The following is a 17,500-nucleotide window of genomic DNA, read 5'->3' as shown; positions in this document are numbered from 1 at the left end:
GCTGTGATATATTATAACAGTGGGTGGTGTAAAGGCTGTGATATATTATAACAGTGGGTGGTGTAATGGCTGTGATATATTATAACTCTGGGTGGTGTAATGGCTGTGATATATTATAACAGTGGGTGGTGGCAGGGTGGTGTAATTGTTAAGCCCTTATCACTCTGAAGGTTGTTGGTTCAGGTCCCCAGGTAGCAGATTTGCTAAAATAAATCAAGGGTATCCATTCTTAGCTGGAAGTCAAGAAGTCAAAGCATCACATCCATAACTAGGAAAATACACATGAAATCCTGTTCTAAACATACAGTCATCATAAGTGCAATTTTTTTTTTTTTTTTTTGGGGGGGGGGGGGGGGGGGTTTGGGGTTTGGGGTTAACTACAGGATGGTAGATCTCCAGGAACAGGGTTGGGCAGCCCTGCTCTGGCTGGCTGTTGAATGAGGTGTGCTTTGTTAGGGTTGGAGTGAAAACCTACAGGATGGTAGATCTCCAGGAACAGGGTTGAGCAGCCCTGCTCTAGCTGTTGAATGAGGTGTTGCTTTGTTAGGGTTGGAGTAAAAACCTACAGGATGGTAGATCTCCAGGAACAGGGTTGAGCAGCCCTGCTCTGGCTGTTGAATGAGGTGTTCTCAGTTCTAAGTCAGTGTTCTGGAACTCCACTGCTTTCAGTAACCAGTAGTGATTGTGACATCAGCATTAGAGTGTTCGTCAGAGTTGTTGGGTAGAGGACCCGACTTGGCTCTGCCCATTTTCACCTTGACTGGCCTGTCCTGACCAGCCCCACACACAGTGGTTCAGTGTATGGAGTTGGGTTGGGGTTGAGTGTATAGTGTTGGGTTGTAGTTGCATGTATGGATTTGGGTTGTGTTTCAGTGCATGGAGTTGGTCTATGGTTGCATGTATAAAGTTGGGCTGTGGTTCAGTGTATGGGGTTGGGTTGGGGTTGATTGTATAGTGTTGGGTTGTGGTTGATTGTATAGCCTTGGGTTGTAGTTGAATGCATAGCGTTGGGCTGTGGTTGAGTGTATAGTGTTGGGTTGTGTTTGAGTGTATAGAGTTGGGTTGTGGTTGATTGTATAGTGTTGGGCTGTGGTTGTGGTTGAATGTATAGAGTTTCCTTTTCCATCTAAATGTGAAATCCTTTAATGCTTCAGATGCAAAAATTTAAAAACCCTACTAAAAATGTTATGAGGTATAAACGATATAACCAATCACCGGAAATAATTCACATGTTCAGATGTATACACACACCGGTGCAGACTTACGACCCAAAATTAGGCCCTGCTGACTACAATTTGGGACAGTTGTCAGTGTGAACAGGGCCTTGACAGTCCTGTGGTCACCAATGCTTACCGATGCATTGTGGGAAATTCCCCACAACATTGCATTATAGAAGAGTCCGCCTCCACGTTGCATCATGGGAGATGACCCACCCATACACACACACACACACACACACGTGCATGTACAGGCACGTACACACGCACACACACACACATGCACGTACACACACACACATGGTTAGGCGTTTGGGGTTCGGTCTGTTTGTTGCCGTGCCCTGCAGCAGTGCATTGTGGGACACAGAGTGAGCTGGCCCATTCTTCTCCCAGAACAAAGGCAGGGTCACCCTGCTAATTATCGGCGGACTGAGCGTGCCCAGACTGGCCCTTCGCTCCATGCCGACCGGCACTGTGCAACGTCAACACTGTCGCATAGCTCTGCTAAAAACACTCACAGGGCGGGAGGCTAACCTCACCTGAGGCATACATGTGTGTACAATAGAAAGGCACAGAGATGGTCTTCCCTGTCCTTTCCAGTAATCTCTATGGTGCCTTGCGAAGGTAAATTCAAACTTTGACATTTTTACAGGATTGCAAATGATACATTCCATATTTTTCATCAGTTTTCTAAAATATATTAAAAACGCACATGGTCAAACTGAAATGTTAAGCTAAAATGGGTTACGTTCCAGAAAATTATTTAAGTTATTGAAGAATAATGCTGAAATATGAAATATTAATATTAGGATATAGCGCCCTTCTGTAGCTCATCTGAAGTAGCAGTTGGCCTCTCAGTTGCTTTCCTTATCAGTTTTTTTGTTGCTTGGTCGCTGTGTTTGGAGAGATATCTGTTTTTAGGCAGCTTCCACACTTAATCATTGAGCAAACAATGCATAGGATATCTTATCATTTTTAGATTTTTTAAAACTGGTTCTACTAATCTGTGCCGGTTGATAACATGTTCCCTGATCTCTTGAGGAAGCGTTATGGTCTTCTTTCTTTTGTGTGTTTCTGTCTGTCACCCCGCCCTGCCGTCTCATTGTTTAAGTTCATCTCTGCTGTGTGTGTGTGTGTGTGTGTGTGTGTGTGTGTGTGTGTGTGTGCTCCAGGGCAGAGGCATTCAGAGACCCAACGTCTCCGCAAAATGGAGGAAGGCCATCCATCTACCCTGCATCATTCAGTGAGTGAGCACACACACACACACACACACACACGCACACATACTCACACACGCACACAAACTCACACACACACACACACATACACGCACACAAACTCACACACACACACACACTGACACACACACGCACACACACACGCACACATACTCACACACGCACACACTCACACACACACACACACACATACACGCACACAAACTCACACACACACACACGCACACAAACTCACACACGCACACACACATACACACACACAAACTCACACACACACACACGAACACTCATACACATATACACACACACACACACTCACACACACTCGCACGCATGCACACACTCACACACACACACACACACACACACACACGCACACACTCACACACACACTCACACACACACACACACACATACACGCACACACAGTCATACACATATACACACACACACTCACACACACTCGCACACACACACAGTCACACACACACACACACTCACACGCACACATACACACACACACACTCACACGCACACATACACTCTCACACACACTCACACACACACACAGTCACACACACACACACTCACACGCACACACTCACACACACGTACACTCTCACACACACTCACACTCACACACACACACAGTCACACACACACACTCGCACACACACACAGTCACACACACATGCACACACACTCATACACATATACACACACACACTCACACACACACATAAATGAACTAAGCTGTTTGCGGTCTCTGCCTCTTCCCGGCCGTAGTGTGTTTCGGAATGGGGATGTCCTGTGCTCGCCCCTGAGGCTCATCCTGCCCAGGAGCACCCTGCAGGACCTGGAGCAGATCCTCACCATGGTGTCGGAGAAGGCCAGCCTCCGGACCGGGGCGGTGCGCAGGTGAGGTCAGCCACCGGGGCCTGCTGCACTTCACCCGCCGTCCAGCAGGGGGAGCTGTGCCTCAGGTCCCACCACACTGACGGGCAGCGCTACTCAGCTCCATGTCCTGTGGGCCGCAGTGTCACATACACACACTCACACACACACACACTCACGAACACTCATACACATATACACACTCACACACACTCGCACGCATGCACGCACTCACACACACACTCACACACACACACACACACGCACACACTCACACACACACTCACACACACACACACATACACGCACACAGTCATACACATATACACACACACACTCACACACACTCACACACACACACACACACACTCACACACACACACACACTCACACACACACACACACACACACACACACACACACACCACACACTCACACACACACACACTCACACACACACACACACACACACACACACACACACACACTCGTGTTGTTGTGGAGCTGTGGCTGTTCTAATAGCCATAGCTGTGTTCCAAACCGCATACTAGCATACTACTCGTACATACTAAATTTCAGGTTGATTTTCATTGAAATGTAGTACAGGTAGTATGCCAAGTATGTGGCCTCGAACACAGCCCACCTCTCTCGGCTTTCCCAGGCAGGCTTCCGGATCTTTCCGGCCCATAATCGTCCCATGATCCATCCCTGCCAATCGGTGCCCCCTGACCTCCTGACCTTTTGAACTCCTCAGGCTGTGCACTCTGGAGGGCGGAGCCGTGTCCACGGGGGAGGAGCTGGAGAGTGGCCAGTACTACGTCGCCGTGGGATCGGAAAAGTTCAAAAAGCTTCCGTACGTGGAGCTCCTGGTCCCCAAAGCGCCAGCCGGTCACGGCCACAGGTACCGCACAGACCGCACTCCCAAATCTACCCTCCTGTACCTCACAGAGCTCACTCCCAAATCTACACTCCTGTACCTCACAGAGCTCACTCCCAAATCTACACTCCTGTACCTCACAGAGCTCACTCCCAAATCTACACTCCTGTACCTCACAGACCGCACTCCCAAATCTACACTCCTGTACCGCACAGACCGCACTCCCAAATCTACACTCCTGTACCGCACAGACCGCACTCCCAAATCTACACTCCTGTACCGCACAGACCGCACTCCCAAATCTACCCTCCTGTACCTCACAGAGCGCACTCCCAAATCTACACTCCTGTACCACACAGAGCGCACTCCCAAATCTACACTCCTGTACCTCACAGAGCGCACTCCCAAATCTACACTCCTGTACCACACAGAGCTCTCCCAAATCTACACTCCTGTACCTCACAGAGCTCTCCCAAATCTACCCTCCTGTACCTCACAGAGCTCACTCCCAAATCTACACTCCTGTACCGCACAGACCGCACTCCCAAATCTACACTCCTGTACCTCACAGAGCTCACTCCAAAATCTACACTCCTGTACCGCACAGACCGCACTCCCAAATCTACACTCCTGTACCTCACAGAGCTCTCCCAAATCTACACTCCTGTACCTCACAGAGCTCTCCCAAATCTACCCTCCTGTACCTCACAGAGCTCACTCCCAAATCTACCCGCCTGTACCGCACAGACCGCACTCCCAAATCTACCCTCCTGTACCTCACAGAGCTCACTCCCAAATCTACCCTCCTGTACCTCACAGAGCTCACTCCCAAATCTACACTCCTGTACCTCACAGAGCGCTCCCAAATCTACACTCCTGTACCTCACAGAGCTCTCCCAAATCTACACTCCTGTACCTCACAGAGCTCACTCCCAAATCTACACTCCTGTACCGCACCGACCGCACTCCCAAATCTACACTCCTGTACCTCACAGAGCTCTCCCAAATCTACACTCCTGTACCGCACAGAGCTCTCTCCCAAATCTACACTCCTGTACCTCACAGAGCGCACTCCCAAATCTACACTCCTGTACCACACAGAGCTCTCCCAAATCTACACTCCTGTACCACACAGAGCTCTCCCAAATCTACACTCCTGTACCACACAGAGCTCTCCCAAATCTACACTCCTGTACCACACAGACCGCTCTCCCAAATCTACCCTCCTGTACCACACAGAGCTCACTCCCAAATCTACACTCCTGGACCGCTCACAGACCGCACTCCCAAATCTACACACCTGGAGTGCTCACAGACCGCACTCCCAAATCTACACCCCCGGGTTCCCGGTTCCCCTCTTCACATGCAGTATTTTACACATTTACAAACGACTCGGATACCGCGCGCTTACCGGACACAGTTCACCTGGGTTTTCATTTGGGGTGAGAACAAGGCACCACAGGTTGGTGCACTGCAACCGACCGGAGCGACGGATGCAGGTAAAATCAATAGAGTCATAAGTCTGTATAATGTACAAAGAGCAGTATCTAACATCAGTTGTTATAGTATTTAGTCTTATATATTTTTTTGTGTATTGATTGACTCTTCAGTCATTCACAACGTATTCTGGTATTGGCACCGCAGATGTGGAGAGACACTTGTTTTGCCGATCGGGATTCTGCCCGCTAGCTCACAAACACAGCCAAGCTAACATTAACTGGTAGGGCTGTGTCACACGAGCAAACACAAAATACTTACATTCAAATATTTAAATATTTAAATAATATGTTCCCTGCGTATAGCTTCCTTCACTTCACAATTAGCTAGTCATTTTAGAATCAATTAACCAGAAAAATATACATTTGTTGTGTCTTAAAAAGTGGCGGTGACAAAATCAACCGTTTGTGCCAGTCCAGGAAGGTGCCCTGGGAAAACTGCGACTGAGAATTTTTGGACATATTTTTGTTTTGTTTCCAGGTTTCATGTGAATCCTCAGTATAAGTTACGTAACATATGAAAAGTGATTTGGCAGGCAGACTGCCTGTTGTCACTTGCGTTACGTTGCTATACGTGTGTTGCTGTAGCTCTGTTGTCTGTTTCATAGAAACCATTTCGGAGACAGGAGGCTGCCGAAAAGATACGAGGTAGGCAGATTCCACTGGAACCAGCGTGTGACCAGAGCCTGAAACACCACTGCAATGCTTCCTTTATGCAAAACATCAGAATTTTAAAGAAAAATAAATAAATGCTGCCTGGCTACTTACCATAACTGAACTCTTCTGAATCACCAATAAAAAGGTTGTAAAATATAATTTTCATTACTCAAATCCAATGTCTGTCGTATCGGGGTAGGCAACCCCGGTCCTGGAGGGGCAGTGCCGTTTCTGGTTTTTGTTCCATCCGAGCTCGATCACAGGAGTCTGACGGGTGATTAAAAATCTGAGGCTGAATATTCTGAAGGGAGAAACGCTGAGTGCCTCCAGCACACGGTCTCCTGCGTTCATTAAACCTGATTAATTACAGCTGTTCCGGTTCAGTGGGTATAGGCTTGGATGGAGAAAAACCCAGGACCGAATCTGGCAGTTAATGATCTCACTGTATTCAACACCATGGCCGGCAGCGAACCTGTGCGTGATGATGATGATGTCACTTCCTGTGCGTTCTCCAGAACAGGAAGCTGGTCAGCGTTCCGCGGGATCGATACAGTGACTCCACCCTGCTGGACTCTCCAGAGGTAGGGCGACATCTGGGATTCAGGAATTATCAGTGGGAAGTGCGATGTCCGGTTAACGGAACATAGTTTGGTTTGCTCAGAAATATAACCTGTAGCGTAGTGGTTAAGGTAAAGGACTGGGACATGCAAGGTCGGTGGTTCTAATCCCGGTGTAGCCACAATAAGATCCGCACAGCTGTTGGGCCCTTGAGCAAGGCCCTTAACCCTGCATTGCTCCAGGGGAGGATTGTCTCCTGCTTAGTCTAATCAACTGTACGTCGCTCTGGATAAAAGCGTCTGCCAAATGCCAATAATGTAATATGTAATGTAATAACCCTTTGCCTGCATTCAGCACAAAGTAAACTGATGAATTTCACTTGTCTGACGTGTTGGACACACCACTCAATCAATCTGTGTGGGGAGCGCTGATCTGGAAAACCATCTTAAATGGCTCTTCTTTTGATAATTTTATATCTCACAGTATATCTCTTTCTGGAAGGGTAATGCACACATAAGCTGGGTATTCAGAGGAAACGGTTTCACTCGACATCTCAGTGTCATCTGGGTGGGGGTGCTCGCAGCAGAGGTTAACGGGTAAAGGAGAGAGGTTAACGGGTAAAGGGGAGAGGCTAACGGGTAAAGGAGAGAGGCTAACGGGTAAAGGAGAGAGGCTAACGGGTAAAGGAGAGAGGCTAACGGGTAAAGGAGAGAGGCTAACGGGTAAAGGAGAGAGGTTAACGGGTAAAGGAGAGAGGCTAACGGGTAAAGGAGAGAGGTTAACGGGTAAAGGAGGGAGGCTAACGGGTAAAGGAGAGAGGCTAACGGGTAAAGGAGAGAGGCTAACGGGTAAAGGAGAGAGGCTAACGGGTAAAGGAGAGAGGCTAACGGGTAAAGGAGAGAGGCTAACGGGTAAAGGAGAGAGGCTAACGGGTAAAGGAGAGAGGCTAACGGGTAAAGGAGAGAGGCTAACGGGTAAAGGAGAGAGGTTAACGGGTAAAGGGGAGAGGCTAACGGGTAAAGGAGAGAGGCTAACGGGTAAAGGAGAGAGGCTAACGGGTAAAGGAGAGAGGTTAACGGGTAAAGGAGAGAGGCTAACGGGTAAAGGAGAGAGGCTAACGGGTAAAGGAGAGAGGCTAACGGGTAAAGGAGAGAGGTTAACGGGTAAAGGAGAGAGGTTAACGGGTAAAGGAGAGAGGCTAACGGGTAAAGGAGAGAGGCTAACGGGTAAAGGAGAGAGGCTAACGGGTAAAGGAGAGAGGTTAACGGGTAAAGGAGAGAGGCTAACGGGTAAAGGAGAGAGGCTAACGGGTAAAGGAGAGAGGCTAACAGGTAAAGGGGAGAGGCTAACGGGTAAAGGAGAGAGGCTAACGGGTAAAGGAGAGAGGCTAACGGGTAAAGGAGAGAGGCTAACGGGTAAAGGAGAGAGGTTAACGGGTAAAGGGGAGAGGCTAACGGGTAAAGGAGAGAGGCTAACGGGTAAAGGAGAGAGGTTAACGGGTAAAGGAGAGAGGCTAACGGGTAAAGGAGAGAGGCTAACGGGTAAAGGAGAGAGGTTAACGGGTAAAGGTGAGAGGCTAACGGGTAAAGGAGAGAGGCTAACGGGTAAAGGAGAGAGGCTAACGGGTAAAGGAGAGAGGCTAACGGGTAAAGGAGAGAGGTTAACGGGTAAAGGAGAGAGGTTAACGGGTAAAGGAGAGAGGTTAACGGGTAAAGGAGGGAGGCTAACGGGTAAAGGAGAGAGGTTAACGGGTAAAGGAGAGAGGCTAACGGGTAAAGGAGGGAGGTTAACGGGTAAAGGAGGGAGGTTAACGGGTAAAGGAGAGAGGCTAACGGGTAAAGGAGAGAGGCTAACGGGTAAAGGAGAGAGGCTAACGGGTAAAGGGGAGAGGCTAACGGGTAAAGGAGAGAGGCTAACGGGTAAAGGAGAGAGGCTAACGGGTAAAGGAGAGAGGTTAACGGGTAAAGGAGAGAGGCTAACGGGTAAAGGAGAGAGGCTAACGGGTAAAGGAGAGAGGCTAACGGGTAAAGGAGAGAGGTTAACGGGTAAAGGAGAGAGGTTTACGGGTAAAGGAGAGAGGCTAACGGGTAAAGGAGAGAGGCTAACGGGTAAAGGAGAGAGGCTAACGGGTAAAGGAGAGAGGCTAACGGGTAAAGGAGAGAGGTTAACGGGTAAAGGAGAGAGGCTAACGGGTAAAGGAGAGAGGCTAACGGGTAAAGGAGAGAGGTTAACGGGTAAAGGAGAGAGGTTAACGGGTAAAGGAGAGAGGCTAACGGGTAAAGGAGAGAGGCTAACGGGTAAAGGAGGGAGGTTAACGGGTAAAGGAGAGAGGCTAACGGGTAAAGGAGAGAGGCTAACGGGTAAAGGTGAGAGGCTAACGGGTAAAGGAGAGAGGCTAACGGGTAAAGGAGAGAGGCTAACGGGTAAAGGAGAGAGGTTAACGGGTAAAGGAGAGAGGTTAACGGGTAAAGGAGAGAGGCTAACGGGTAAAGGAGAGAGGTTAACGGGTAAAGGAGAGAGGTTAACGGGTAAAGGAGAGAGGCTAACGGGTAAAGGAGAGAGGCTAACGGGTAAAGGAGAGGCACTGAGTTCTCGTTCCTCCCGGGCTGCTGGTCTAGTCAGACGGCCGGAGGGTGAAGTCGACGGGGGACGAGGCGGGGGGGCCGGGGCCCACGCAGGGGAGACCCCCAAAAGAGGAGGACTCCCTCTTCTTCGCCAAACCAGCAAAGGTGCACAAGAACAGGGGAGCCGCAAGATACACACAGCCCCTGAGGGGGAATGGTGAGTGCACACACACACACACACACACACACAGAGGTGTGTAGTTTGTAACAGTGCTGTGATTAGTGTGTAGTTTAGTTTGTGTGTTTTCTGTAACGTAGCGTACCCCAGTGTGTGTATATTAATTTGTGTGTAGTTTAGTTTGTGTGTTGTGTTTTCTGTAACGCAGCGTACCCCAGTGTGTGTATATTAGTTTGTGTGTAGTTTAGTTTGTGTTTTCTGTAATGCAGCGTACCCCAGTGTGTGTATATTAGTTTGTGTGTAGTTTAGTTTGTGTGTTTTCTGTAACGCAGCGTACCCCAGTGTGTGTATATTAGTTTGTGTGTAGTTTAGTTTGTGTGTTGTGTGTTTTCTGTAACGTAGCGTACCCCAGTGTGTGTATATTAGTTTGTGTGTAGTTTAGTTTGTGTGTTTTCTGTAACGCAGCGTACCCCAGTGTGTGTATATTAGTTTGTGTGTAGTTTAGTTTGTGTGTTGTGTGTTTTCTGTAACGTAGCGTACCCCAGTGTGTGTATATTAGTTTGTGTGTAGTTTAGTTTGTGTGTTGTGTTTTCTGTAACGTAGCGTACCCCAGTGTGTGTATATTAGTTTGTGTGTAGTTTAGTTTGTGTGTTGTGTTTTCTGTAACGTAGCGTACCCCAGTGTGTGTATATTAGTTTGTGTGCAGTTTAGTTTGTGTGTAGTTTAGTTTGTGTGTTGTGTGTTTTCTGTAACGCAGCGTACCCCAGTGTGTGTAGTTTAGTTTGTGTGTATATTAGTTTGTGTGTAGTTTAGTTTGTGTGTTTTCTGTAATGCAGCGTACCCCAGTGTGTGTATATTAGTTTGTGTGTAGTTTAGTTTGTGTGTTTTCTGTAACGCAGCGTACCCCAGTGTGTGTATATTAGTTTGTGTGTAGTTTAGTTTGTGTGTTGTGTGTTTTCTGTAACGTAGCGTACCCCAGTGTGTGTATATTAGTTTGTGTGTAGTTTAGTTTGTGTGTTGTGTGTTTTCTGTAACGTAGCGTACCCCAGTGTGTGTATATTAGTTTGTGTGTAGTTTAGTTTGTGTGTTGTGTGTTTTCTGTAACGTAGCGTACCCCAGTGTGTGTATATTAGTTTGAGTGCAGTTTAGTTTGTGTGTAGTTTAGTTTGTGTGTTGTGTGTTTTCTGTAACGCAGCGTACCCCAGTGTGTGTAGTTTAGTTTGTGTGTAGTTTAGTTTGTGTGTATATTAGTTTGTGTGTAGTTTAGTTTGTGTGTATATTAGTTTGTGTGTAGTTTAGTTTGTGTGTTTTCTGTAACGCAGCACACCCCAGTGTGTTTAAAGCGGACGTGAGGAAGAGGAGAAAGGAGGTTCAGGGAGCTGAAGAGGTGGCAGAGGATGAAGATACTGCGGTGGAACTTCCTGTGGACCAGGTGCTCACCTGTCTCTCTTCTCACCTGTCTCTGCTCTCACCTGCCTCTATTCTCTCACCTGTCTCTGGTCTCACCTGTCTCTGCTCTCACCTGTCTCTGCTCTCTCACCTGTCTCTGCTCTCTCACCTGTCTCTATTCTCTCACCTGTCTCTGGTCTCACCTGTCTCTATTCTCTCACCTGTCTCTGGTCTCACCTGTCTCTGGTCTCACCTGTCTCTGGTCTCACCTGTCTCTGGTCTCACCTGTCTCTGGTCTCACCTGTCTCTCCTCACCTGTCTCTGCTCTCACCTGTCTCTGCTCTCACCTGTCTCTGCTCTCACCTGTCAATAGTTTTGAGGATGTGCAGATGAGCACAGGCTGACCAGCGTTTTATTCCGTTTGCCAGAGAGTGGCAGAGACTGTGGAGGACGAGGAACTTGAGAAACTTCGCCCTGAAACACCAAGAGACGACCCCGACCTTCCGCCAGCCAGAGTATGACCCCACGGAAAAATGCCTCTGTAGCAATGAGAAATAACACAAGGACCTGACTGCCAGCAACACGACAGCCAGTCTGACATGAAATGCATGAAAGACACTCCTTTGTTGATAAGTAGTTTTACTCTGAAGAGTGTAAAATCGTCTTTTCTTTCGTTCAGTGTATTACAGGGAAAGGTATTTAGCGTGTTCAAAATCGTGTGCCACAGTTTCGATCTTAACCTTGAGGTCTGTGAATTAGGCCATTTGTGACTACTGCATTCCTGAAGGTGTTCTCACTTCAGCTCGCTGAGCTGTAGAAAGTGCTGTAGGTGACAATCTGGCCGTGCACGTGTCACTAGAGCTGACTGACAGACTCACTCACTCACTGCATTCATCGGTCGCAGCAGAAAACCCCCGCAGAGCCCAGGTCTGAAGACAGATCCGAGACAAACAGCACACCCAGTCGCTACAGAGAGACCGACGGCCGGACCAGTTCCACTCTTCACGGGTTGCAACAGCAGGTAAGGCGACATATACCTAACAGAGGCGGGCCATTTGGCCGACAACGTCATCACAGTACCCACACAAACACTTAGGCTGCGTCCCATTAGACAGAAAGAGCATTCCTTAACTCCACTTCCATCCTCCGCCAAGCCTAGGCTACGTTTCACTAATCTACATAAATGTTTCTGAGTTAGCTATACGATATGCAACTGGCGATAGCCAAGAACATGAACTGTTACACTACAAGGTGTTCAGATCGGACACATTGAGATTCTGGGATTACAGTAAAGAGTTTGGTTTGAATAGGTATTTATTTTTGTCCCAGTGCTGCTGGTTACCAACTAATTAGTGTCTCGAGTGAACTGCAATGTCAGGTTGCTGTTTTTACAGGCTACTGTGCAACTTGTGCTTGAAATTTACAGGCGATTTTGTATCTTTAAATTCGCTCCCCACGTGTAAAATCTGTAATCGGCTATGAGAATATGTTTGGGCAAAAAATAACAATTATTATAGGGCTACTTCTTCAACACTGGACGTCAACTTCGATGACGGCCAAACCGAAAAGCTCGTCCCAATTTTCTTCACATAGGCTACTTGTCGGCGTTGTCATCTTAGGGCAGGATAACCGGTTTACAAGTTAGTTGTATACGGGAAATAAAGCACACGCTCACCGTCGGTCTCATTTACCGGGAAGAAGAAGGTTTTATTATTCACGCACTTACATATATAACCTCACGTAAAACGGTGACGTCATTAAACATACATGAAACGTTGACGTCACGTCATCAACATAAACTAGACCACTGCATGAGAGCATAACAATTATTACATAGATTAACACCCCCACTTGCTCTCATAATGAATAAATCAAATAAACACATTTTCACATTTGTCTGTTACATTACATGAGGGTAAGTTCTTCTCAACTAGGTTTAACCTACATTCCAAACAAAAAACCCCCAAACTTATCTATCTTAAACTTAGTTGCAGGCTTAGTCATGATGTCAGCTACCATGTCTGCTGTTGGACAATATTCTATAGTTATTTTACCATCATTGAGTGCAGATCTAACAAAATGAAATCTGACATCAATGTGTTTGCACCTCTGGCGACTTATGGGATCTTTAGACAAAGCAATTGCCCCTTGGTTGTCCTCAAACACTTTCACTGGTTCATATTTGCACATATTATCCATACCATTCAGTAGTTGTACAAGATATAGATATTCCTGTGTAGTTGCACCCAAAGCCATATATTCAGCTTCACAAGTAGATAATGCAACCGTGGGCTGCCTCTTTGATTTCCATGACACAGCTGGACCTCTATCAGTGAGACCTAAACAATACCCTGTTGAACTGCGTCTATCATTTAGATCTGCAGCCCAATCAGCATCACTATATGCCACCAGTTTGAGTGTTTCTTTGCTTTTCTTATAGCATAACTCCTTATCGATCGTGCCTTTCAGGTATCTCATCACATGTTTGGCTGCTATCATGTGTTGTTGTTTTGGCTGTGACAGGTACTGTGATAGCTTACTGACAATCCAGCTTAGATCTGGTCTTGTACATGTCATTACATAAATCAAGCTCCCTATCACCTCCCGATATCTCTTAGGATCGATAAATTCACCATCACCATTAAAATCCAGTTTTTGTTCACATGGAGTCGACCATGGTTTACACTCAGACATACCAAACTTCTCCAGTATTTTTGATATGTACCTATTTTGGTTCATCCTCACTTCTCCCCCACTCTGATTGAAATCAATACCTAAAAAATGTTTAAGTTTCCCTAGATCTTTCATTTTAAATTTTGCTGTCAGCATTCTCTTCACATTATTGAGTGATGTATTGTCCCTGGCTGCAATAAGTAGATCATCCACCCAAATGATTATTATTATTCTATCACTCTGTGTTCCTTTAGTGTATACACAATGGTCTGCTGGATTTTGAGTAAACCCATTTTCACTGAGGTGATCGTTTAACATTCTATTCCAATTCCGTCCTGACTGTTTCAGACCATATAGTGATTTGTTCAGTTTACCGACTAGTTTTTCACCTGTCTCTGATTTTACCTCAAATCCTTCTGGTTGCTCTATGTACACTTCACAGTCAATTGGAGCATGTAAATAAGCTGTTTTAACATCCATCTGGTGGAGTTCAAGGTCATATTGAGCTGCCATCTGTATCATGGTACGAATTGATGTCATATTCGCAGTTGGAGAGAAAGTCTCCTTGTAGTCTATTCCAGCTACTTGGCTGTAACCTTTTGCAACATATCTTTCCTTATATGTCTCAGTGTCGTCAGTATTGTTTTTGACTGCATACACCCACTTACCCCCCACTGCATTCTTACCCATAGGCAGTGTAGTCAATGTGTATGTGTTGTTTTCTCTAAGAGAATTTATCTCTTCTTTCATTGCACTGGCCCAAATCTGTGATTTTGTTGAGCCCATGGCTTCATCAAAAGTTTGTGGTACACCACACACCATCCTATAGCAGTAGTCAATATTGGCTAGTATTTGGTCCTCACTATCAACATCTGACACATAGTCGTTCAAGTATTTTGGAGCATTCCTATCTCTTCTGGTGTACTATGACTATCCCTTGTGTGTATGTCATCTCTGTTGTCTGTCTCTTGTGTGAGAGTCATTTCTGGATTTGCCATGTCAGACTCTTGGTTCACTGTTGGAGTCTGATCAGTGATCTGGGGTTTTGGCATGGGGGATGTGGATCTCTTCCCATAAACATCATCGGTCATCATTAGATCAGTCTGAGTTTCATGTTCACTTACGCTCTTCGTAATGAACTTTACAAGCCTGTGCTTGAGTACTTTCCCTGTGTCTGGGTAGTAGACTAGTAGTGCAGGGCTGTTCTTATCAAACCCTACAAACCGCCCCTTCTCACATTTGGCATCTAGCTTTTTCTTGTCTTGCTTGTATGCATAGCATACCAATCCGAACACCCTCATTTTAGAAAGATCAGGTTTCTTCCCTGTTAACATGTAGTACGGTGTTTGCTTAATGCGACTATTGTAGCACCTGTTGCGAATTATTTCAGCAGTCATCACAGCATATGTCCACAACTCTTTAGGTAATTTGCTCTCAATAATCATACATCTCGCCATTTCGAATAGTGTTCTCCAATTTCTTTCAGCTGTACCGTTTTGATGGGGCGAGTAAGGAGCTGAGGTCTCATGTCGTATATTATTCTTAGTCAACAACTCTTGAAACTCTTTTGCTGTGTACTCTGTGCCATTGTCTGACCTAATACACTTGATTTTCCCATAGGGGGCAGTGTCTGCAATGAACTTTTCAGTTGCTTTGGTAGTATCACTCTTTGCCTTCAAAAAATACATAAATACTACACTAGTGTAATCATCTGTAAATGATAAAGCATAGCGAAAACCATCCTTTGCTTTTGGATCAATAGGACCAGCTAAATCAGTGTGCACAAGCTCAAGTGCTCCCTTTGCTCTTACATCAGGTTCTCTGTTTCTACTCTGAGCAAATTTCCCTAGTGTGCAGACCTCACAGTCTAGGCTAGATCTATCAACCGCTGGAGTGCAGTAAAGGAGGGGGGAGTGAAAGATAACGGGACGCAGACCCAGACTAAATTGCGTATATCTGAACAGTATCAAACTGTTTTGCCAGCCTCTTTACTTTCATCCGGGTTTTTATCTTCAGGAGACGGATGACCGAGACTCGCCAGCCGGATCGATAGCGGGACGCGACTCTCAGGATGTCAAAGAAGAGACGGTTGACGATGCACACGACGGAGAGTCTTCACAGGCAGAACAGGTGGAAAAAACGGACCGATTTCGATATTTTATCAAAACCCCACTACAAAAGAATGCAAAACGGTTTCGCTTTTAACGTCACTACTAAATAGGTTTTCTTTCTTCCGTTTTTTTTCTTTCTTCTAATGCAGGCGGCTACACCTCCCAAATCTGGATCGGGATCCGCGACGTATCGCAGCTATCAGGACCCGCAAGAGGCCGGGAACATACGCCCAGGGAGCCGACTGTCCACGAACGAACTGGCGGCTTAACTGGAAGCTGCGACACATGCCCATAAAAGAAAACGCAGGCTGATTGGGGCTTCACACAGCGTCGTTTCACATAAACTGTGAAGCAAAACGGCAGTTATCCTGCACAAAAGAGCAAATCTAATCAGTCACCCATAATTGTATGCTGAGTTTCACTCCCCCATCTTACTAGCAATTCGTTATAAGAGGGCCGTTAATTGCATCAGAAACAAACAATCAAGTAGGCTAATACATTTAGGCATACCACGTTCATCTATGACCTTTTAATCAGTTCGATCCGTTAAAGTTGGGGTATGCTATTTTTTCTTTTTTGGTCGTATGACATTCTCTTCACATTCCAACGACTAGCAATAAACCAACTACTCTGGAGGGGAAAAAAATCTGTGACTGTCCCAAGACAGATTTCCGTTTTTCATCGCCCCCGATGATGAAACATCCAGTGAGGGCAGTTCTCAGGCTGGAGGCGGCCTTACCTGCCTCTCTGCGAGAGGAGGGGGTGGGTTTTTCGCCGCTGTATACATGTAAAATCTTCCTTCTTCTAGCCAGATTCAAAGATCGCCTACACGAGCTTTGAAGGTACAATCGGTAATTTCGAACTTCTAACGGTCAAAAAAGGAATTGCAGCAACAAACACGCTCAAACCGCAACACTGTTTATCCCTCCCCCTTCTCTGTGAACGCGCTGACGTTGAAACGCCATTGGCTGTGGCAATTAGAACCAATTTTCAACCAATGAGCTTGAAATATTGTACAACTGTACGGCCCGTCAACTGCATATTTTGAACCCGAATTTAAGCACTATAAATACAGGCAGAGGGTGAGTCAACATGTCAATGAGCATTTTCCAATGATAGGAAGGGATTTACAATGGTCTTGTAGTAATGTTTTAACAAAAAATCTTGCCTATTTTACCTAAAAGCTAAAACTTTCATTTCCTAGTGTGTTGTGAAGGATTCCTTTTCAAAGAACTTATTTTTTTCCAATAACTAGCTGATCAATCGCTGAAATCTGTGACATCCCAAATGTTAAGATGTGTACGTGACCTGACCATTCAAATTATTACTGTTATTACTTATTTTTTACTGTTACTCATTATTTTAAACAAGTGGAAAAACAAAGCAAATGGTGTCAAAACCTGCATTGTGTTCAAATTTGTTTCCACACAAAGTTATACAACTTGATCATGCTTTCAATTAGCCTACCTGTATTAATAAGTTGGTTTCCAGAACACCAGTATATTTCAGGGCAAATTGTGGACATTTGTGAGGTGTGCTTTACTCTGTGACCGTGTCCCGTGTCAGATTAAAGGCTGAGATTTCAGACAGGAACTCATGTCATCTTTGTTGCCACATTCAATTGCATCTCAAGAAATGGCTTTTTCAT

At 46.1% G+C, this 17,500-nt stretch overlaps 1 protein-coding gene across 1 annotated transcript in view; it reads left to right on the top strand.

Moving 5' to 3' along the window:
* dcdc2b (doublecortin domain containing 2B) overlaps positions 1 to 17,437 on the top strand; it is a 20,537-nt gene extending 3,100 nt beyond the window's left edge. Inside the window, exons 2-12 of the mRNA XM_061216079.1 lie at positions 2,380 to 2,460; positions 3,242 to 3,373; positions 4,104 to 4,250; positions 6,331 to 6,370; positions 6,895 to 6,960; positions 9,556 to 9,718; positions 11,002 to 11,111; positions 11,497 to 11,583; positions 11,973 to 12,089; positions 15,758 to 15,871; positions 16,002 to 17,437. Coding sequence (XP_061072063.1) covers positions 2,380 to 2,460; positions 3,242 to 3,373; positions 4,104 to 4,250; positions 6,331 to 6,370; positions 6,895 to 6,960; positions 9,556 to 9,718; positions 11,002 to 11,111; positions 11,497 to 11,583; positions 11,973 to 12,089; positions 15,758 to 15,871; positions 16,002 to 16,121 — 1,177 coding nt within the window. The 3' untranslated portion in view covers positions 16,122 to 17,437. The remainder of the gene's footprint in view (positions 1 to 2,379; positions 2,461 to 3,241; positions 3,374 to 4,103; positions 4,251 to 6,330; positions 6,371 to 6,894; positions 6,961 to 9,555; positions 9,719 to 11,001; positions 11,112 to 11,496; positions 11,584 to 11,972; positions 12,090 to 15,757; positions 15,872 to 16,001) is intronic.
* The last annotated feature ends 63 nt before the right edge of the window (positions 17,438 to 17,500 follow it).

This window comes from Conger conger, chromosome 1 (assembly GCF_963514075.1).
Source record: "Conger conger chromosome 1, fConCon1.1, whole genome shotgun sequence".
In the NCBI taxonomy this organism is placed as follows: Eukaryota; Metazoa; Chordata; class Actinopteri; order Anguilliformes; family Congridae; genus Conger; species Conger conger.
Note: the sequence above shows the minus strand (reverse complement) of the source record. Positions and strands in the feature narration are given on the sequence as shown.